At 42.0% G+C, this 21841-nt stretch overlaps 2 protein-coding genes across 7 annotated transcripts; one reads left to right on the forward strand and one right to left on the reverse strand.

Moving 5' to 3' along the window:
* Nucleotides 1–33: 33 nt before the first annotated feature.
* On the reverse strand, nucleotides 34–11923 carry ifngr1l (interferon gamma receptor 1-like). 2 transcript variants are annotated; one of them, XM_035605613.2, is made up of 7 exons: nucleotides 11575–11923; nucleotides 3910–4027; nucleotides 3337–3503; nucleotides 2684–2880; nucleotides 2252–2426; nucleotides 2035–2147; nucleotides 34–1898 (listed from the first exon to the last, which is right to left on the reverse strand). In XM_035605613.2, the coding sequence occupies exons 1-7, from the start codon at nucleotides 11639–11641 to the stop codon at nucleotides 1557–1559; spliced, it is 1179 nt and encodes a 392-aa protein (XP_035461506.2). In that variant the 5' UTR covers nucleotides 11642–11923; the 3' UTR covers nucleotides 34–1556. The 2 variants fall into 2 exon arrangements, with proteins under 2 accessions (XP_035461506.2, XP_035461505.2); XM_035605612.2 differs by having other exon boundaries at nucleotides 3322–3503; nucleotides 11575–11919.
* A 1632-nt stretch (nucleotides 11924–13555) lies between these two features.
* On the forward strand, nucleotides 13556–21337 carry si:ch73-52p7.1 (uncharacterized protein LOC100321084 homolog). Of its 5 annotated transcripts, none has more exons than XM_035605616.2 (4): nucleotides 13556–13666; nucleotides 13881–14031; nucleotides 18053–18156; nucleotides 19187–21337. In XM_035605616.2, the coding sequence occupies exon 4, from the start codon at nucleotides 19275–19277 to the stop codon at nucleotides 20082–20084; it is 810 nt and encodes a 269-aa protein (XP_035461509.2). In that variant the 5' UTR covers nucleotides 13556–13666; nucleotides 13881–14031; nucleotides 18053–18156; nucleotides 19187–19274; the 3' UTR covers nucleotides 20085–21337. The 5 variants fall into 5 exon arrangements, with proteins under 5 accessions (XP_035461509.2, XP_035461507.2, XP_035461511.2 ...); XM_035605617.2 differs by having other exon boundaries at nucleotides 13578–13666; nucleotides 13961–14031; XM_035605614.2 differs by lacking the exon at nucleotides 18053–18156.
* The last annotated feature ends 504 nt before the right edge of the window (nucleotides 21338–21841 follow it).

The raw sequence follows: 21841 nt of genomic DNA on the forward strand, positions 1-21841 counted from the left end.
CACAAGTAGTAATGTGGCAGCAGGAAGTTGGAGGAAGGTTTGATTGAGTTTAATAGGTCGGCTGCTTTTCAAAATACAAAAATCAACTGGACGAAAAACGCAATCAAACATTACACAGACAATCCCTCAAACGGGTAATTAGAGTCGTCTTTTTCGATTTCAAAACAATGGAACTTCAAAAATGTACACAGAAGAAAAAAAATTCCAGCTACAACAATCGCATTAATAAAAAAACGTTTTTCTTGGTTCAGCCACACTTTGAGTGCATTTACTGTAAATATGTACATACAAACTGAAAGCAATCCTCACTTGAGTGTCTTAAATGTGACAGTACTGTGTATAAAGACAGAGTACAATCGCCGAACACTGCAGGAATTCACTGCAGACGGCAGTAACAACACGGAAGGCATTTCCACGTCTTTGTGGATAATTTCTCATCAAATGCAAGATAAATGTCAACACTAGAGGTGAGTTGAAGTGCCGGTCTACAGATGACCTCAGAGTAACTTATCACTCCTGAGCAACGTGCAGGTGATGGAGGTGAATGATTACATTTCTCTCGCGACGATACCTGCCCATAGATTTCCTTTTTTATTTCACTCGCAAAAAAATAATAGATACGTAGAAAGTAGAGCATCTTGAATCATATAAAACACAAACGTGCAAATAAGCAAATACATGCAGAAGACCTACTCTTCCACAGTGAACACATCATTTCGCCTCAGCTGTTAGTACAGAATGTGGTAATGCTTTTGTGCATGCAACAGGTGTGAATATAAACTGTTTGACCATTTTCATGAATCTGATAACAGATTTTCAGTGACGGTAATGTGGCTCCTTGTACATGTTACAGTTATCGGTCTATTGTTCCTATTCAATAAATCCACAGGCTTTTTGTCCACCAATGACCAATCATATTTATAATATGAATGTATTGAATGTATTTAAGGCCACTTTCTTTTTGCCCCGGGCAACACTTCACAATGACTAACCAGGAGGAAATGGATGACGTCTCACCTCATGACGGGAGTTTGACATGATGTCAAAGTGCTCGACTGTTTGATCGTTTCATGTGTTTTGACAATAACTTATCTCTCTTCTTCTCTTCAGTTGGTTTTCTCATTTAGTTTAATCCGGCATGTGTGGGGCGGTGGGCAGTGATTTAGATATTAAAAAAAAATCATCTGTGCCATTTGAAAACAAATGCCACGATTTTAAAAACAAATGCCACAAATTTAAAATTTTAAATAATAAATGAAACTGCCGGAAATGACGTTATCCAACAACCAGAAATGTTTGTATCTGAGGATATGAGGGAGCAGCACAGATCGGACAAGAACGTCTGCGTTTGAAATCTTAAGATGTAAAAATGAAACAGGTAACCAGTGAAGGGCCCGTCAGCCATTACCATGGCATTTTAAGGCTTCTCGTTGCAGTCAAGCTTCAATTTCTAACAATTTTTCAGTTATCGAAAGATAATTGCAGATTATAGGTATGTGCCCCGTTTGATCTAACATTCAATGTGCCACATTGTTCAGAGGTTACCTGCTGCACTCTCAGGCACGGTAGCCCTCAGCCAGGTCATCTGGCCCCATCTCAACCAACACTTCACGTTTTTCGTAACCAGAGGGGACCTCGTAGTTTGGTGTCTCCTCTTCATCCAAGTGGCCGCCTTCCTCCGGGTGCCCTACCTCTGTGACATCACACACATCGTCTGCCTGCGTCACTCCGATGCGCAGACGTAGGTCAGGAGGCTCAGCGGCGGGAGTAGCAGCAGGTGTGAACTCCTCCTCTTCTTGGTGTAGCAGTAAAGGCGTGGGAGAGGAGGGCTCCACTTTTGTCACAATGATCTGCTCTTGAAATGTCCCCGTGGTGTCCTCCATGTGTTTGCCAATCAACTTTAAAAACACAAAGAGGGACTGTTATGTTAGTATTTTACATTTGAACACCTGTTCCTTCAGTGCACAAATATTGAATAATCAGTATTCAAACGACCTCCATAATATAAAATCTGATCTGGTAGAACGGACATACTATAGATTTTGGGAGTGCAGTTCCAGGGCTGGTCATCTTCTTATAAATCAGGAAGAGGACAAAAACAGTGACACTGACAACCGTCAGGCCCACCACGATGTAGGTGATGTAATCTAGACAAAATAGATGTGAGAATGAGAAAGAGTGAATACATCTGGACAACATGACTATCATGTCTCTGCACAGCTTTGAATCAATCAATAAAACATTACTCAACGGGTTTGCTCGAGTGGCGTTCCCATTAGGGGCATGGCGCAGTACAACTGTGTGGATTTAACAGCCATCTTCTGCAGCTCTCCTGTGATGTTCAGACAGTGTTTCCCTTGCGCAGCCTCCACTGGAATCTTCTGCTCACACACACTTTGCACACAGCTGAAATGATGTGGCTGCTTCTGCAAACACAACAAATAGTGAAGCAGCAACACGTATTGGCCTGCTCATACACATGATGCCATAATAGAGCAGTACTAATAAATATTATCACTACATTATCAGTAGGATGTCCTGCTTCTGCTAGACCAACTATAAATAATATTATTATTGTTTGACTATGTGATAATTACAAGGGGACACAAAGTCTACCGCTAGTTTCCTCCTCTGATTAAACATGAGACCGTGTACAGGATGTGAATCTGTGAGGAAGTCGGACCTGGCTGACGATCACAACGCCGTATTTGAATACTGGCAGATGTTGGTTGCTCTGCGCGTCATGGCTCTTCTTTCTACGTTGTGGAACTGTGCTGCTGGGCATCCTGGGGCCGTGCAACAGCCAGGGATGCATGAAGCGGAACACAACGTTGTCATCGGGTTGGGCAGTGACGTTCACTGGTGGGAGGTCCACAGAACCTGGGAACCGACATGAACATGGTGTGAACATTCATTGGAGGATGGATCTTGATGAGGCACAGCCTGAGTGACTTGGAACAGAAGCCTGGCTTCTATCGTTCTGTTACGATGTTACCCAATGTGTTTGTGTGGAACTGTAAATCCATCATCTTTTTAAAAAATTTTTATATATACATTACATTTTCAAACCAGTGTAAATATCAGATAGCAGTCTTTTCCAAAACAAGGACCCATATTTAAAAACACTGCTCCATATGAGGAACCTTTTTTTAAATGATTCACTCAGACCAATCACTACAAAAGTAAATGAAAAGTAGTGTTTATAGAAATGTATAAACATGATGGCAGGTGATGTATTTTGACAGGCCTGTGGACAAGTTTGCGAATTCATCAAGTTCTGTCGACATGGTGAGAAGTGCCAACACCGACATCACTACTCACATTTCTGAGACGTACCAGAATCCATGAAATAGCTGAAACTGATTCCGTCAGGAGGGGCGGGCTCCGACTCATTATGACCAATTTCAGCCACTACATACATATGATACTCATTGTCTGGATTGGAGAGAGAGGATACATCAGCCTGTAGAGCTGGTGGCTCCACCCAAAGCACAGACGCTGGACTAGAGAAACAAGCGAACAAAAGAAAATAATGAGCAGACAACAAATCAATAACAGAAAGTGTGTGTTAAAATTTGGGGATGTAAAGACATTAATGTTAACTAGGCATGAGGGGTCAGCAGTGTGCTGTTGATCATTGATAACTTACACAACAGTGTGAATTTTGTTATGAGCAGCACAACTGTGTACTATACATCTAGAACCAAAGATCCAGGATTAATAAATCATGTGGATAATAAATATTTTAAAAGACAATTTGAGGACACAGGATGGTGAAGTGTACAGTGTAATGTATGATGATAAACTGTGTATAGATGCAGTTTACACAGTTTTAAGTATTTTTAAAATGCCAAAAAAAGAGATTTGGCTACTGATCTGTACAAAGATGAAAACTTGTTCATAGCTGACCCATTATATGCATAGATATTGACTCTGAATCTTAGCCCAGGCAAGAGTTGCTCATAACTCCACTCCAGGGTGTTGCGCAGATTGTGGCAGCTCAGGGTCACGTTGCTCGGCTGCTCCACTGTGGAAACAGAGACAAAGATGTCAGCCTGAGGATGTTTTTGAGGCTTTCAAACCTGACATCAAACTGAAAACATGGAATTAATATCAGACTGCCAAATTGTTACACCGTAGGTGGACCTCTTTTCTCCGACGGAGCTTTTTAACCCCAAGAAGCAAAACACAATGAGACCACGTTCAATGAGGAGACACCCCCTCCTGTACAGCAGACACTCTCATATCAACCCTCACTCTGCCTTCTTGTCGGCAAGTCTTTAAAATTCAGGAGGGCTCGTGTAGTACCACGACCGTCCCACTAGAGGGCACTGCATGAAAACTGATACACCATCTGTGGGTCCGTTTGTTCTTCTACACAGCAACACCGTGGCTCAACACACACCACGAGTCCCAAGGCATACAGCCAGGAACTTGTTTGGATAGTGTCTGTGGACACACAGTGGATATACAAATCAACCTCTGCAAAGCCCCCCGAACTGATCCTCACATCAGTGCTGTGGCATAAAGTTCAATTACATTTCAACAGCATGACAGGATTCAATGATTTAAACAGCAGGTCTGGTCAGCACAGCAGATACTAGTTGGTTTGTGTACTCAGTCTGTACACGTACATGTTTCGACAAGTCTATTGTACTCCTGCTACAGGTGTGCTTCTCAGTATGAAAGTTACTGTGTTCACACGAGAGATGGTTCATTTTGAGTTTTCTTCTTTGGAGCCAAGCGTAGGCCTGTCACGATAACTACTTTTTGTTGCACATTATAATATAATAGTCATTTTAAGACTATTTTTTGATACTGAATCATGTGAGCTTGCAGTATATTGGTCCTACACGAGTCGTGTTCGAGAAATGTTATCCAAAGTTCAGACTTGAGTTTAGGCCTCAGACAAAACAAGCAATTTGAAGACAGGGTGCCTTTCGAAAAATATTAAGAAATCCTATTGTCTGACATTTCATAGACCAAACCAAAGTAATTGATGAATCATACGACGAGAACAGATGAGAGGAGAGATGCAGCAAGACTAACTGGACCGTTGTCGACATGAAATTTATTATTATTATTATTATTATTATTCATTCTTATGTCAACAAACAGTCATGTAGACACAATGGCTGTTATTGAGGTCAATAAAAATGATTGAGTTCATATTCATATATCGTACGATAGGTCGATAACTTCATTGTCGTGACAGGCCTCGCTAAGCGTCATATCTAAATCTTCCAAGGGAGAAAGAGCGGGAGTGGAGAGAAGGTGAAATACGGGCCCAGAAATGAAGGTTCCAAACTCAGGTGGTGATTTTTTTTTGGAGGGGGGGAAATTAAACTGCACTTTGTCCTGGTTTGTCATTATAAACTTCAATAAAAAAATTAAATAAAGGCTTCAGTTACGCTTTCAGGTGAATTACAGCACACACCTTCACATTTATGAGTCACCAACTAAAAAGAGAAGGAAAAAAATGCCCCACACGTTTAAGTTTCATTTCCTCTGTGAAATAACATTTCCGTGCATGCACGGGAGGATTCACACATACACCCGCTAATGACCATACAGAGTTTGACAAGAGTGAAAGAGACGGCTGCATGTCGACTGTAAAAGTGATAACCACAACAATCAAGTTGGTTTGCTGAAGGCTTTTACCACAGGGTGGATCGAAAGACACCGACACATTCACACACTTAGACCACACAAGTTAACCATTTGAACTTCCAATTTATCTACAGCTGTTTGATAGATATTTTTGGAACCCAATATAAAAGTGTAAAAAGGTCAATATTAGACAATACATTACACACACACATATAAGAGCTGCAACAGTTGATAGATTAATCGATTAGTAAACGATTACTGAATTATTCGCCAACTATTTAGATAATCGATTAAGTAGTTTTTATGGTGGGAAAAGTCAAAATATCTGATTTCACCTTCTTAAATGTGAATATTTTCTTGTTTCTTTGCTCCTCTATGGACAGTAAACTAAATATCTTTGGTGTGTGAACTTTGGCTGCAACTTACGATTATTTTCAAAACTGATTATTCTGTCGATTGTCTCGATTAATCAATTAGTTAGTTTGGTCCATAAAATGTCATAAAATGGTGAAAAATGTTGATCTTGTTTCCCAAACCTTAAGATGATGTTTTATTTTGTCCACACACCAAAGATATTTAGTTATACTGTCAAAGAGGAGCAAAGAAACCAGAAAATATTAGAAGCTGATAAGAAGCTGAAATCAGAGAATTTTCCCCTAAAAACTACTTAAAATAGTTGCCGATTAATTTACTCATCGATTACTAACGGATTGATCGATTAACCGTTGCAGCTCGAGTGTGAACAAAACAAAACATGATGTTGGGGTTCAGGAAACACGATCCACATTTTTCACCATTTTGACATTTTATGGACCAACTAATCGATTGATCAAAATAATCAACAGATTAGTCGATTATGAAAATAATCATTAGTTGCAGCCCTAACATATATCTCACATTAGATCTTGATGAAATAATTATTCAAATTGAAAATCTTTAATGTTGTACATTTTTGACCAGTGTGTATAAATAAAACCCCATTATTTTTTGAGGTGTTTAACTAATAAATATATTCATGCACCTGCTAAATGTTATTAATGGCCAGTGGAGCGCACATCCCAGTTGGCAGCTGGCATGCCTGTAGCATACAGAGCTTAGGAAGATTATTAATACAGAAACATTTAAAGGGGCCATATTATGCCCCAGGCACCTTTTCGGCCTGCCTCCACGTATATTTGGTTATCCGGGGTGTCTGCCAGCCCACGGAGAATGAAAAGAAAACAATGAGTCGTTGATTCGTGGTTTGGGTTGATCGTGCAAACGGCGGACCTCGCGGCTCGCGGCTGCCGGCGGACCTCACGGCTGCCGGCTCGCGGCTGCCGGCGGACCTCGCGGCTGCCGGCGGGCTCGGCCGGCCGGGATGTCCTTAACATTCTATCGCTCAGCCCCTCGTGCTCTGTGTGTAATTATGGAGAACGTGTTCGCTGTGCCTCCCGGGTCTCTACGTCGTGTTTGCGCCTTGTTACGTGCGACTTTTGTCATGGCAGCGCAACGCCGTAGTTGCGCAGCAGACCCGGGGAGGAGCGAGGCGGAGCTTGGCGGAACACGAAGGGAGGGGGGCGAGGAGTGAGCAGGAAAGCGCTGGAATCAACCAGTCACACAGGGCTGTTTATACAGAAAGAGGAGGGTGCTGTGTGGCTTGATCCTTGAGGTGTTTTGACATGGAATGGCAAAGACATGTAGTGCACACACCTGAAAACCAATGTAACTTGTGTAAAAGGGGGCATAATATGGGCCCTTTAAATATCTTAGTGTCCACCACACAACAAGACGTGTATGTGAAAACTCTACACAAGACAATAGCAGGAAACTGTTCAGACAAGCTTTCAACAAAGCCTATTGGTCGCTGCCAGTGTTTCCGAAACATGTGATAACTAAAGTAACATTCTGTTCACAACATCTAACTGCATGTTAAAGAGCTTTACTGGAGGTGCTTGCTCTGGCTCAGCGCTTGAGGCTGCTAAGAGAAATGTTAAAGTAGATGATTACAACCCCAAAAGACATGTAACAATCTTGTGATTCAGACATACTTTAGGCCTATGTAGAAGAGTTGACAGTTATCATTGCTACTCAGTCCTATCCTGCAGTAATGCCACTTTCTGTAATGATGTTGTCATTGTTTTTCAATATTAGTCAGATAAATAAAAGGTGTGTGGGTGCGTGTTTAACCCGAAACATTTTGGCTCTTGTCTCTCATGCTTGACAAAGTTTGGCCCTCGGGGAAAACTAGCTGGGGAACCCTGGGCCATGTCTATGAGGTGTGTGATCATGTCAGTATATTATCTAGACTGGTCCCCATTGGGCATTGATGCAAGGAAGCTAGTTCATTTCCTGCATAAGCACATGACCGCATGTTCACATGCGATGTGGTTATTTTTTCCTGAGCTGCAGTTTATAACTTCTCTAGCCCGTTGTTGGTTATCAAATGTGATGAATTTCCATCTCACTTTTGTCAGACAAACTCAAAAAACACAGTCCTGTACAGTGGCTGGCATGCCGGTGTGACACAGACAGACCCAGAGCCCCACTGCCCAGCTCAATGAGCCAGAAGTTTTCATTGTTCATTAGACAGAGATTTCTCTATTGATAACTTAAACTAACTATTATTCCCATTACCTATGAATGAGATATTATTAACAGTAATACTTAGAATATTAATGAGAAAAAAAATATTTAGACTTGAAAAGCTGGAAGGGAACGTTTAGATTTTGAAACACATTCACTTGATACCTCTTTAACAGATAATTGGTAGTGTTCCAAAAACACCAAAATAATGGTTATAAGTACAGGCAAATCTGAAGCAGCAATAGGTTTGGACAGAGAATGTTAGTATTGTCCAGATATCCTCTCGGCCGCAGAACAATCTCTGCCACAGCAACGCCCTCATTTGTAAATCCTGTTTACAGCTCTTATCTGTGCGTCTTATTTGTCAGATACAGAAAAATGCCGCTGATGTATATAAGCAAAGATCCTCATTGTCAGAAATGTCTACTGATATATGTAGATGCTGCAGGTATAGCAGAATATATGATATTACTATCTCTTTTGAACTTTTTGTAAGTAAAGTTGTAGGTGTTTGTTCATTCTGCACCATTGATTCCCACCCTTCTGAAGCTGACCCACCAATTCTTACAAACACAACTAGTGCTATACCTTACACAACAAAAGGTCTTGACTCATACCAAAAACTACAAAGAGGAAATAAAGAAAAACAGAAGTCTTCACCAGAAGGTTTGTCAAGCTATCAGTCATGTGTGGCTTAAAAGTTCAATTCTGATTATGTGGCAAATGTTAAAAGAATTAGAGCTGATACTTACCGTTCAGCTTCCACCAGCTCAGCACCTTTGCTATGTAGGCTACAGCTAAATGTAGTTTTGCTTTTTGTCTCAGGGATTCAATGCTCGCTTCCCATAACAGGAGGATTTTGTTGGAAGAGAAGTGTTTATTTATTTGTGGATAAGAGCAGCTTTTAAATATTTTCAAGTGTAGAACACGTTGAAATCTTTTTTTTGTTGCTGCGACAGGCACTTTTGTTGTTGTAGTTTTTTTTGCTGGGAAATATATTGGCTTCAAGCATGCAATGATTGCATGGGGGGAGTATCAGATGACTGTGAAAACTAATGCAACACTCACAAGGAAGTGCTGTTACTGACAGATCCACAAAACATAGCACAAAGAGTGTCAGGTAACAAAGGGAACGTTATGGCAGCTCTAGAGACAGTTGCTAACCATGACCAAGCTGTTAAATAAAGGTTGACTTCCATTCAAAACATAGAGTACAAAAGCAAAATTATAATCAGAATGAGGTGTTTGGTTGTTTGGCTACGATGTTTTTCGATCCGAAATTACAGAAGAAGTGAAAAAACAGTGGAGTCTTCAGCATCATGGCAGATGAAACAAATGATGTTTGAACAGATTTCTCTAGTACTCAGGCACTATTATAATGGAGCTACCAAGGAGAGTTTTCTCCATTTTGATTCTGCTGGGAGGCTAGATGCAAGCGGGGCTCATTGAAAACATAGCCCACATATTGGAAAGCAATGGCCTAGAATAAAAAAACAACCTTGTAGGCTAAACAGATGGCGCTTCCGCCATTAGCAGTAAACATTCAGGGGTCAAGGCTAGAATCAAAGAGAAAGTGAAATATGCTCTTTTCACACCAAGAGAACTCCATCTTATACAGTAGAGCTGTTACTTTTTATCAGTCATTATAGAGAAGTATTTTTTGAGCTCTTCAAACTGTGTGAAATTGCTGTGGCGATCTCAGTGAATTCCCCTTCCTGTAACTACTGCTAGATTGAGCAATCTGGGCGCAAAGTGAGTAGAATACATAAAAAAGTCAATGCAAAGAAGCGAACATCGCGGCTTTGACGTCAGTTGCTCGAGTTGAAATATTTGAACTCGAGCAAAACTTTTCCGTGACGCGTTGAAGCGATACCCAATTAGCAAGGAGGTCCTCCCTCCATCACTGTCGTCAGACGTCCTGTCATTACATCAGAAACGGAGGAGCACTACTGCCGCTGTGTGCGCACAGCCCGGCCGGGTTGCGATTTGTATCGTGACCGGGTGAAGAGGGAGAGGGCTCGGCAGAAAGTGAACGAGGAATTTGGACACTCGCTTTAGCCCCAGTTAGTTATGGCTTTCCCATCGACATTCCCGTCTGCCATTTTTTCTTCTTAAACAGCTCATGTTGACGTGTGTGTCTGTCTCTGTGTCTGTCTGCCTGTGGAAAAACAGGCAAATATTTGCATTATTCGCTCAAATGACAGCGGCCAAACCTTTTTTACTCGCACGGCTAAAGTCGTGCGAATTACCGCGCCACGTCTGGTGTGAATGCACCTTAAAGGCGCAGTTGGCGATTTTGGAGAGCGCTTGTCTCTCTCTTTGCACCATTTATTTTGTTTTCAATTTACAGAGCCTGGGCTGAGCCAAAAAACCCAGATATTTTTTCCGAACCGACGGCTGGCGGACCGCGAGGATACGTTCACCGTTTTTTGCAAAACGCGTTATGCTTCAGAACGGCTCACTGCCTCTTTATAATCCAGATTTATTTGCTGAAATGTTTGGCAGAGACACAAAACGTGCCAGATTGTTGCTGTGATGTGACACGTGCGTAACGTAAACGTTTAAAGCGCTTAAAGGGATGGCCGAGTGATTTTGACGTGGGGTCGCATGAGTTACTTATGCAAAGTTAATATGTCACCTTATGGAGATGGTGATCAGCGCTGTCATTTCACGGAGTTTGGAGGAGACGTGGAAGAAGCGTAAGTCTAGGCCTTCACTATGCATAAGTAACTCATACAACCCCACTTCAAAATCACTCAACTATCCCTTTAAACAATGTCTTGAGCTCTTCTGTCATAGATCCTGCGGCTCGCTAACAAGTAATTCTTGAGTTAGTTTTGACAGTATGTAGTCGGAGTGTGTAAAAGTATTCTTGTCATAGTGCGTACTGTAATGTGGTGGGTGACTGTGGCGGAACCATCGAGAAAGACCGTGTCGATAAGTTCGCGTATTTCCTCAGACGTTGATTCAGGCGAACCCAACTCGCACTGTTTCCCGGAGGATGACGTCATGTACCAGTACGCGACCCACACCTGCAGCTCGCGGCGGTTAACGAGGACTTTCACTTTTGAGACTCTGCACACACACCGGAGGTGGCGGAATATTAGCGCTTGCTCATACAATCAGATTCGCCGCAGTGGACACGAGATGCGACGTGCAAATTGCCACTAATCTGTTCGTGACGGAGTGACGAATCTGCCGACTGGGGCGGATAACGTCAGCAGCTGCTACTTTACGGGGACCCGTTGCGCAGGGTGGCTAACTGTTAGCTTGCACAGATTTGTGGGGGTTTTTGCCGGAGGCGAGCGGTCCCCTTCTGCTTCCACGAACCGTGCGCCCTTTTTCACGTGACGGAGGTGTGGGGCGAGGGCGAGGGCGCGAACAGAGGCGCGAGCTTACCGAGACCCAACGCAGCCGGCAGCCAGACGACCAAGAGGAAAACGGGATGACGTTTCGCCAGATCCATGCTCGATTAGCCCACGGCTGTCTCCCCCGGTTTGTCGCACACGCTGACAGCGGGCTAACAGATCAAATGCTGCATTGCAACGGTGCTTTGGAATCAACGGGCGGGGCGACGACGGCCGCTGTTCCTGACTCCGCCGACTGCGGTCGACGCTGGACTGACCGACGCTCCCGAGGGGCGGATACATCCGTCATGCCGCCTTCACGAACGTGGGAAATACAAATGAGACAAAGTGCCAGTTTGTTTTGGTTTTTGTTTTTGGCTTGGACAACAAGGACTTCTGCGTCAAAGCTTCCGGCAAATGATATAAAGGAATACATCTGTATGTGTTTCATCATTGATTAGATCACTTGCAGTTTTTTTGGGGGGGGGTTTGCAACACATTTTATTGATTTGTTAACGTAAGCAAGTAAGTCAATTGTTGTCAATACATGGTGGAATGAAAGACAAGCAAAAACTATTAAAATAAAGAGAAACAATTCTGGACTGGTCCCCTTGCTGGTGGTGCACAGGCCAGGACGGACGTCGTCATGGGTGTACTTGTTTATAGGTGCAGTACTGGATGTGTAACTGATTCATATTGTACATCGCTCTCGTAGAGAGAGGAATTAAGTTCCCTAAGTTGTCAGAGTCCTCAGAACGTCTGGAGTTAGAAGTTGTTGTTTTTTTTTTATCATAGCATGATACGTTAACTATTCCTGTTGGCTGAGTAGATGATGTCATTTACAGTTACCCGTAAGCGCCTCTTGGCGCCACACCCTAAACCAAACAGGAAATACACCAGTTTGAATTTACTGTGCAAATTTTGGAGGGTTTTTTTTCCAATTTCCACAACTCATACTTATATAAAGGGGGAATTAACCTTCCTCTTCAGATTTTGTCAGTATAATCCATTGACTGTATAGTAATCGTGCGATGGAGCCATGGTATCATGTCCCACCTAAACGGCAGAAACCGTCCATCTGTTGGTCTTTGGTACGGCATAGAATGAGACATGTTAAATCTTTTCCAATTTGTAATAGTAAACAACCTGTACCTCTTTCTTCCTCTAGGGCAGAAGAGTAAAAAGTAATGGTGAACTTATCAATTTTGAGCCCTAGGATCCAGTAGAATTGTTGAATTGGATTAGGAAGTTTCCAAAATCTTTAAATGACCAGGACGTTTTTGATCAGCAGCCATGATAAGAGCTGTTCGGATTCTCTAAATGCATAGGAAAGGAGCTTCAATGCTTCCTTTCCTATCTCCTTTAGCATAGGGTACACTGGACCTTCCTATGTGAAAGGAAAGGAGATATCGACGCCCCGCAATTCAGATTTAACATATTCATATTCCGATATTTAACGTGACGCCCCATGCATGAACATAAAAGATTCAATCCGAATGTCGGAAAGTAGTCTATCCATGTAGTATCAGACCCATGGTGGTTGTGTATCGAGGCAAAATTACAAAAAAATTGTCACCACCCAAATACCCATGAACATGAATATAGATATGTCCGAATGCATTTGAATGCATCAAAAGCTGGCTCGTGATTTCACTATGATACCGGGAAACTACCAGCCATTCCACAGAGCTTTTACCAAAACACACCTCCTTACCCTCTTCGGAGAGACATTCATTATTCATGATAGGAAATCAATGAATTGTTGAATAAACATAAACATTCCAATGTACTCTTGGCTATGTTGTGACCGTGAACACATTTTTTATTCAACCACCCTCAGGCTAAAAATGAAATAAAAAGATCAAACTTTACAAACCGTAAAGTTCTTAAAACTGACCGTGAGGTCCTGTTATAGGTTCTGGTCTTTTCTGATCAGAACAAACACACAGTGTGTTTGTGTACAGTAGTTGAAGCTGTACACTCACACTCTGCATTACAGACTGTGAGTTACAGCTTCCTCTATGGGATCCTTCCCCCCGTCCTGACGTCAGCTGGATGTGATGTGTGATTTTCTTTTTTTCCCCCTTCCCATCCCAGCCTCGGTCTGACGCATTCACACATCAGCCCTTCGGCAGCAAACTGAGGTGAGTTACACAAACTGGGACATTTACTAGCAGTGATAACCATTTAGTTTACTTTGAGAGCTGGAAATGTATTATAGTGCCCTGCAGTTAACTCCTATGGTCTGGGGAAGGAACAGAAAGCCGAGCCTGCTGTATATGCTCATATTTCATTGCATAGCTTGTGCGTTCCTGAGTCTGTGTTATGTAATAGGAAGCTTCTCACCAATCTGTTCAGATGAAAAGCTGTACAATGTGCCACAGTGAACTACTACTGTCAACAACGGTGGAGCTGAGGAATCCTTTATTTCACTGTAGGATGCCACTTGTCAGCCTGTTGTTTGCCTCCGATACGTTTTCTGCTGAGACTACATGAGACCGTGGAAGTGGTGAGTGCTCTCTTTCTACCAGGATTACATTTGCAGCGTTTAAACACGGCAAACTTCACCCTGACCCACAAAACACTATTCTCTATAGCCATAGTTGAGGGTTGAGTCACTTAAAGTCCAAGGCTGTGATTCATAGCGCATATGTGGTCAGACACTCCTTCACTTTTGTCTTGGCGAGTGGAAAGTGAGTGGAAAGGCCGATTCGATCATTTCGGACTATGACAATCTTTTCTGGACATGAGCAGAGGTGGAGTGACAAGATTTGAGCCCAGAGGAGAAAAAACTAACTGTGGCATATTGAGCCCTGATGCTCACTCTCTCTGTCCATTTTCATACATTCCCATGCTGGGCTGTGGAAAGTGTGCACGACAGTAACACAGGGATTGGATCTGTCAAAAGAATCTGTCCAGCACATAGTTGCCAAAACAACATCAGTGGTGGGAGACAAACTCAGATTCTTTATTTAAAGTAAAAGTAGCAAAACCACAGTGTAAAAATACTTTGTAAAAGTAAAAGACTTGCATTCAAGTACAAGAACAATTAATTATTCATACAGTCCAATTAAAATGTATATTACATAATGGGTTTTAATTATTGATGCATCAATGTGCCAATCACCTTAATGAGCAAATTTTAAGCTTAAATGCAGGTGGGGCTTTAATCTTCAAAAAATCATTCTAACTTCAAGTTCTAATTAATCATCCCACGGGATCAGTAAAGTCTCATTTTTCGATTATATTTCACATCATTAATATGAATCGGAAAATTAACTGTAGCTAAAGTTATCAAATAAATGTTGTTTTCTTACTGAGATGATTAGAAGTCAACACTATACCACGATCATATCTCTCTGATAATATGAAGCTACAGGGAGTAGAAGTGTTTTCTGATTTGACACTTGGTGGTAAAGGCAAAGAAACGTGCTGCTCCTCTTATCTGCAGATATTGGGTAATAGATTTAATCTATTTCATGAGTAACACTGGAAATAGTCAAAGACATTGAAATAGACATATTTTTGGCATGAACAATAAATCCAAGGCAAAACCAAATCAACATAGCATTAGTTTATGGCCTCCCCAGAAGTCCGTAGAAATGTTTATTTCTATTAACGACATTCTTCCTTAAAAATGGGTCACAAAGATACAGTTTCTTTTCTATGAAAGGCCTAATAACTGAAAATAACACTGTGCCGTGCACTGATGATTTGAGTAAACATTACTCAAACTGCAACAGTGCATTTGTTGGGGACTCAGTGAGTATTTAACGCAGCAAGACTGTGGCGTTGACCTGAAACATTGTAGTGAAGAAACATGTCCTGGAGTGGCTCATTCAGTTTTTTGTGATGGAGGTCTACAGAGGAATGAGCGTTGGCTTCACAAATGACAATTGTCAGTGGAATTGATTTACAACTGTTGCTGCATCATCCATCCCACAGCTAAGTGGACTGTATTTATATAGAACTTCTCCAGCCTTATAGACCACTCAAAGTCACACACACACACACACACACACACACACACACACACACTCATACATACATACATACATACAACCCTGCTGCTGTTTACTGAGCTTTTTCTGTCACATTCATACATATACTGCTTATACTGTTTATATATATATATATATATATATATATATATATATATATATATATATATATATATACTGTCAAAGAGCCGTCAGATGTAAGTCTATCGCCCAAGGACACATCGGCAAGCTGGAATCAAACCGCCAACCTTCGGTTAGTGGACGACCGACTCTACACATAACACCACTGGCATCAAATCTTATGAATTTACTCACTTACTTGCATCATTAAGATACAGTTTATCGTACATTTCTTGGAAAGACATTATTTTATAATCAACAAAGCAAAACACATTAAAGTGCCACTTAAACCTCACTGAGCCACTGGTGGGATCAATAAGAACGACCTCATGCTGTGCAGCCAAATATTGTTCAAACCCACAAAACTGTGTTTTAACCTCTAGCTGAGATCCCAAAGATATGAAATATATCAGGGTCAATTCTGTGTATAAATCAAGTGCGCGAAATAATCTGCAGCCATGAAATTCCCAGCGTAACATCCGAGCATCAACGATGAGTTGAAATAAACTGAAAATGAAGACCTAAAGCCAAAGTAACAGAGGAAAAAAAAAAGGATGCTAAACATACTGTGGATGAACATTCACTTCTGTTTGACGTCACTCAGGACTAAAGGAAGAATGTGGTGGTTAGGTCTGCCCTGGCTTTGAAAAGTCAAGGTCGTGTTTCTAGACTGATTTCATTGCCAAACCAGAAAATCGCCCTCTGACTTTTGTCAGAGCCAAGATCTCAAAACAAGGTTTTCACTGGAATCTCAAGCAATCGCCACAGTTATGATTTCCTGAGTGTACGTGTGTGTGCGTGTGCGTTTGAAATTCAATGTGCGTTCCCAGTTGAAAACAGTGTACCCCTAACCCTAGAGCAGGAAGAACACACCCAGAGTCTCCACGTCCCTTCTCTTAACATCTCGGTGAGAGGAAACGTAATGAGGCAACACACACAGGAGGCGGCTCGGACCACTTCTCCGCAGTGTCCAACAACAACAGTCTCCTGTACGACAGCTGGCCTGAACCGAGAGAGGGCTGGGCTTAGCTACATGACCTGAGTATTTAGTTTTCACATAAATAGTTATTTCACCGTGCCATTGACTGGCGGATGACAAATGCCACGAATATGTATTTGTCAATGTGCAACAACCCACAGCAAAGTGGAAGAATCTCACACCCGCTCCCCCTGGCTCGGTGACAGGTCGCTGCTCTAAACCAAGAACCCAACCAAGAGTACTGAACCGTGGTGGAAGAGATTTCTCTGTAATATTGTGAGGGCTTGACTCACTATGTAAATTTCCTTGAGATTATGTTTATTTTTATTTTCATTATAAGCATTTTTTTTTACCGTAAATCAACAAATACACAATAGACTTAACAAGACAAATATACAACAAAAACAAAAAGTGAGATAACATAAAATGACAACAAATACACATAAAAAAGGTAATTTTTTATAATGCTAATAATTCGCAAATCATATATCCCAGTTCAAAGGTTGATAGGTAAAATAATGATAAGCAAAGTAAATCATGTAACAGGAGAACATAATGTCACGTGTTTATCCACTTTGAAACCACACTAGAGAAGTGTACCAGCGCTTTGGGTCCATGAAAAGCGCTTTATAAACCAAATATATTATTATTATTATTAAAGGGAAGAATCAAAAAAATATTTGTTTACGTTATATATTTATTCCATTTCTCCCATCTGTCTTCAAATAAATACATTTGATTTCTAATCCTCATAATAGTCTACTCCATTTCATATATTTCAGTCACCAGATCTTTCCATTCATGATGAATTAAAAAGTGTTCTTTTTTTCAACCAGTTTATTGTTATTTGTTTAATTATTGCAATCAAAACAAGTGTCTTTCTTTTGAATTTCATCTGGTATTTTCCCTAGAAGTTGACACTGTAGGTTTTTATTTACAAAGGTGCCAAAATTTGTGATGATTTCTTTTACTGAATTTTCATGACCAGAATACATGACTGTGATTCGCTTTCTCTTCACCACAGACCCTAACCAAAATTTGTGGTGTTATGAAATATCTAATCAAAATCTTCCATAGGTATTCTCTCCAATAATCTGAGATAAGTTATGTTGCGATCTGGCGCTAAACAAATAAAATTTCATTCAATTAAATTCAACTCCAGCAATTGTACACATCAAAGACTTTTTATGGGTTTTGTGGCTTCCCACTGTATATGTATTTTGGGGGAAAAAAGTTATATAATTATTTTGTGGCACTGCAGGGAGCTGTACAAAGTTTGATAAATGATCTCTAGTAATGGACTTTATCTAAATGAACTGTATTTATATCGCACATTTCTAGTCTTATCAACCACACAAAGCGCTTTCATAAGTCACATTCACTATTCACGCACACATTCATACATCACTCCTGTCCCTTCTCTATCACAGATCATTCACACAGCCGTCAGGGGCATTTTAGGGTGAAGTGTCTTGCCCAAGGACACACAGGCACGCGCGTGGACTGGAGGCCCCGGGGAACCATCGACCTTCTGGTTGGTGGACGACCCGCTCTACCTCCTGAGGCATAGCAGCCTATAAAATGTTTTATTATGTCACTGTTAATATTAATAGTTAAGCAGAAATACCTGGTCAAGGTGGAGCTTTTGTTTTCACTACTTTATACTAGAGCCACAATAGTTAACAGATTAATCGATTAGTTATCGTTCTAATACATTCTTTGCCTTTATGGGTAAGGCAACATTAATACTCAAGCATCTCAACACTTATCTACACTAAGGGCATCAGTTTTGCTCATGTGACCTCATAAGACCAAATCTCCATAAAAGTGCTTGTTCACTAGAATTCTCAAAATGTTGTCCTTCCCCAAGGTACAGTACAGTACAGTACACGTCACACTGACACATAATTCATTCAGCTCTATTTCTATCACACATCAATCATACACTGCAATTTTAGGGTTAAGTGTGAGGACTGGAGGCAGTGGCGCCCCCTGGAGAGTTGCATGTGGCATAAGCATAATATGCTAAATGGTGGTAAAATGCATCTGATATTTTACATTGGGTAATATTCATTATAGTACAGTTAGGTTTAAGTGACACATGTTTTAAGGAGCAGGACCCAACTGAAGGTAAGAAGAAAAAAAAAGTATTTAATAACTAAGGTAACATAAAGCAGACCCCAAATAACAAAAACTCCAAAACTCCAAAATATACTACAACGGCATAATAGAACTCCTGATATTCAGTTATGGCTTTTGCTTTTGGTGTGCCACCCCGAGATTTTCAGTCTCCCCACCCCCCCTGTAAAAAAAATACTGGGGGCGCCACTGGCTGGAGGACCGGGGGATCGAACCATCAACCTTTAAGGTAGCGGACGACCTGCTCCGCCTGCTCAGTCACAGCTGCCCCAGGGTCCGAGAGTTCCTTTCACCACTGCATTTGCACACCGGCTAAACTTAGCAAAAGCAGCGTGAGGCATTATACGGTTTACGGATACACTGAGGTAGCTGTGTATGTTTTCTTATGTTTACTTTTCTTCTTATGCTATGTGTCTTTTCAATAGGCTCAGGTATGTGTACCTGAACACCTGGTACCCACATCTCCTCGTGAACGCCAGTCGGCATGCTGCCTGAGACTGTCCTGCAGCAGTGATGCCCGCCGTCAGCCGTCCCGCTCCTCTCCTCTGTGTGCTGCTGTGTGTGTCGCTGGCCCTGCAGCGCTCCGACCTGCGCCTGGCCTATGTGACCCACAACAGCTTTTTCTACTACTCCTGCAACCAGGACCCGCAACCCTGCAGCGTCTCGTCGCTGACAGACTGCAGATGCAAGGACATACAGCTTTCCACCCTACACCACCCGCAGTCGCACTCGTCTCCCGTTTTCCGCATGAGGCGGTTGACTGTTTGGTTCACTTCGCCGACGAACACCGCACATCTGCTCAACAACTCGGAGGTGAGGCACCTCACGCTGATCCACTGTGGTGCTGGGGGATCTGGCGGGATGCCTTCTTCCCTGGAGGGTCATTTCGCCGTGCAGCACCTGGAGAGGCTGACGGTGGTACACCTGCAGCAGAGGCCGCTTCGCCACGACCCAGATGCAAACAGGGCCAAGAGTGCAGATTCAAACAGTGACACGGACAGAGACAACAGTGCTCACCTGGGAACAAATACATTCAACAGGGATAGAGACACATTCCTGGACCTGATTGCGGACATGACGGATTCCTTGGATGTGTCCTCACCCCAGATCCAGGACATCTTCCTGGGCAGGGAGCTGGGAGCAGCGTACCACGAACAGGCCCGACTGGGGATCCTCCACAGCTCTGTGCTGGGGTGGGGAGCAGTGGTCAAGGCCTACACAGTCCAGACACACATAGACAGTAATGGTGTGCTGCCATTCCCTGACCTCCACCTGCCCAAATTACCAGCGACGTCTGTCATATATGTCAGCTTTGTGTACTAATAAATAGAAAAGTCGTTGAGTCTGAGGGGTTCAAGACAATCAACCCGTCTTGTCTTCCAGGGGTCGGATAAATGGCTTATTAAATGTTCAACACATTACAAATGATGTTGCGTTTAAAGTTGGGCCACTAAGTAAGTTTCTAACAGATATCTGCTCCGTATTAAGTGTTACGTTTAAACCTCAGTGAGAGAACCTAACACGAAGAAAAAATGAACTGAGACCGTTTCCAAAACCAACCTAGTATTAAGTTGAGCCTCTGTTACGTTTTCTGAAGGTTATCTCCTAACTTCCTTGGACAGAGATCGACAAGGATTTCTTTGGGAGTTTGGGGGATTTGGCATTTGTTTTCTCGTCCAACAGTTTTAATCATAATTTTCCCATGTGGAAACTTTGCACAGCTGTTTATCAGCATGTTAGAACAAACTACGTGAACTATTGAGAGACCCTCTGTGCGACCAGAAACAGCCAGCCATACCCCTCCAGCTGAAGTATCCTTTGTGTCCAAATGATGTTTATACTGAATTGATGGTGTAATCCCCGACACAATCGTTTACCAGTTGAGCAATATGTCCTTTAGTACAATAATAACTATATAATTTTAACCATTGCTGTGTTTGGGTCCAAAAAATAAGAGTAACATGTGTTGATTATGTTAGATGTTAGATTGGATTAGATGAGATTAAAACTGTCAGGGCTGCTCAGTTTTGACTCTCTCATATTGCTCCCTATGATAAACACAATGATTTACTTGTAGGCCTACCTGTCATCAGAGATTGGACGACATTGAGGTCATTTGGACTTCTGTGCAGCATGAATCCCCCCAGCTCTGCTTTTGAGGTGGCACTGACCTCCCCGTGACCTCTGGCCTCTGATCCCTGTACAAAAGCCAAATAGACTTTCTCTTCGGGGACACAAGTAGCATTCGATATAAATGTGAAACTGCTTCAAACATTAGACCACAAGATGGCAGCAGATACATTCGAGTCAAAGAGATTCAAACTGAAGTGAGGGGAGGGAGGGGCTGAGCAGACCGAGCATCTTTCTGTCGCTTAAAAGAAAAAGATATCTGTAACTCTTCAACACACTATGTGTTATGAAACGTCTCAGCACTTTCTAATCTTATGGGGAATGGTATTTTTAACGACAGAGTACATTGCTAAGTACGGCCTGATATTTATTTGTGTAAAAAAATAAGTTTACTGTTTGCATTTGTCTGAAACAAAAACAGAAATAAATGATTTACTTACCAGATACATCTTCGTGTTTAATAATAATAATTATATTGTGTGTCTGTACTTGATTTGTAAAGGTCAGACACGAATTACAAAAAATAATAGATTACAGCAAAAAAAACAACCCTATTTGCACAACGGTACTTCTAATAAATGTCTTCAATATTATTGTAGACCCAATCCACAATGCGCAAAACACAGGGCGCATGGTCAGTGGCGTCTGTTGGCAGAGGTTCACTTGGCAATTTCGGTTTTGTACATTTTCTTCAGTTTTTTGTTGTGTAATAAGGGTCATAAGGAGGAGCAGCTGTACTCGTCAGGCTGATGTGTCGGGTCGACCAGAATCCGCAGGGCGCACGTGTGCGCACGGTTCGCGCGCGTTGGGTGCGCGCCGACACCTGCTGGAGAGCCTTCCATTTGCATGAGAAACGTGCAGCGGCCCATCGTGCGTCTGCCCCTCCGAGAGCCCCTGAAGGGGCTCCCTGCATGGACATCAACCCATGTGCGTTTAAAGGTTAGTGTGTG

Source organism: Scophthalmus maximus, chromosome 10 (assembly GCF_022379125.1).
Source record: "Scophthalmus maximus strain ysfricsl-2021 chromosome 10, ASM2237912v1, whole genome shotgun sequence".
NCBI classification, from domain to species: Eukaryota; Metazoa; Chordata; class Actinopteri; order Pleuronectiformes; family Scophthalmidae; genus Scophthalmus; species Scophthalmus maximus.

Bases quoted from the DNA above. Each gene is read 5' to 3' on its own strand.
- si:ch73-52p7.1 (XM_035605616.2), top strand. From the start codon at position 19,275: ATGCCCGCCGTCAGCCGTCCCGCTCCTCTCCTCTGTGTGCTGCTGTGT.
- ifngr1l (XM_035605612.2), bottom strand. From the start codon at position 11,641: ATGGATCTGGCGAAACGTCATCCCGTTTTCCTCTTGGTCGTCTGGCTG. The intron at 3,504-3,909 runs GTCAGCTATGAA...TTGTTTCTCTAG, and splicing joins AATATCTATGCATATAATGG to TCCAGCGTCTGTGCTTTGGG. The intron at 2,148-2,251 runs GTTGAGTAATGT...TATTTTGTCTAG, and splicing joins AACGCCACTCGAGCAAACCC to ATTACATCACCTACATCGTG.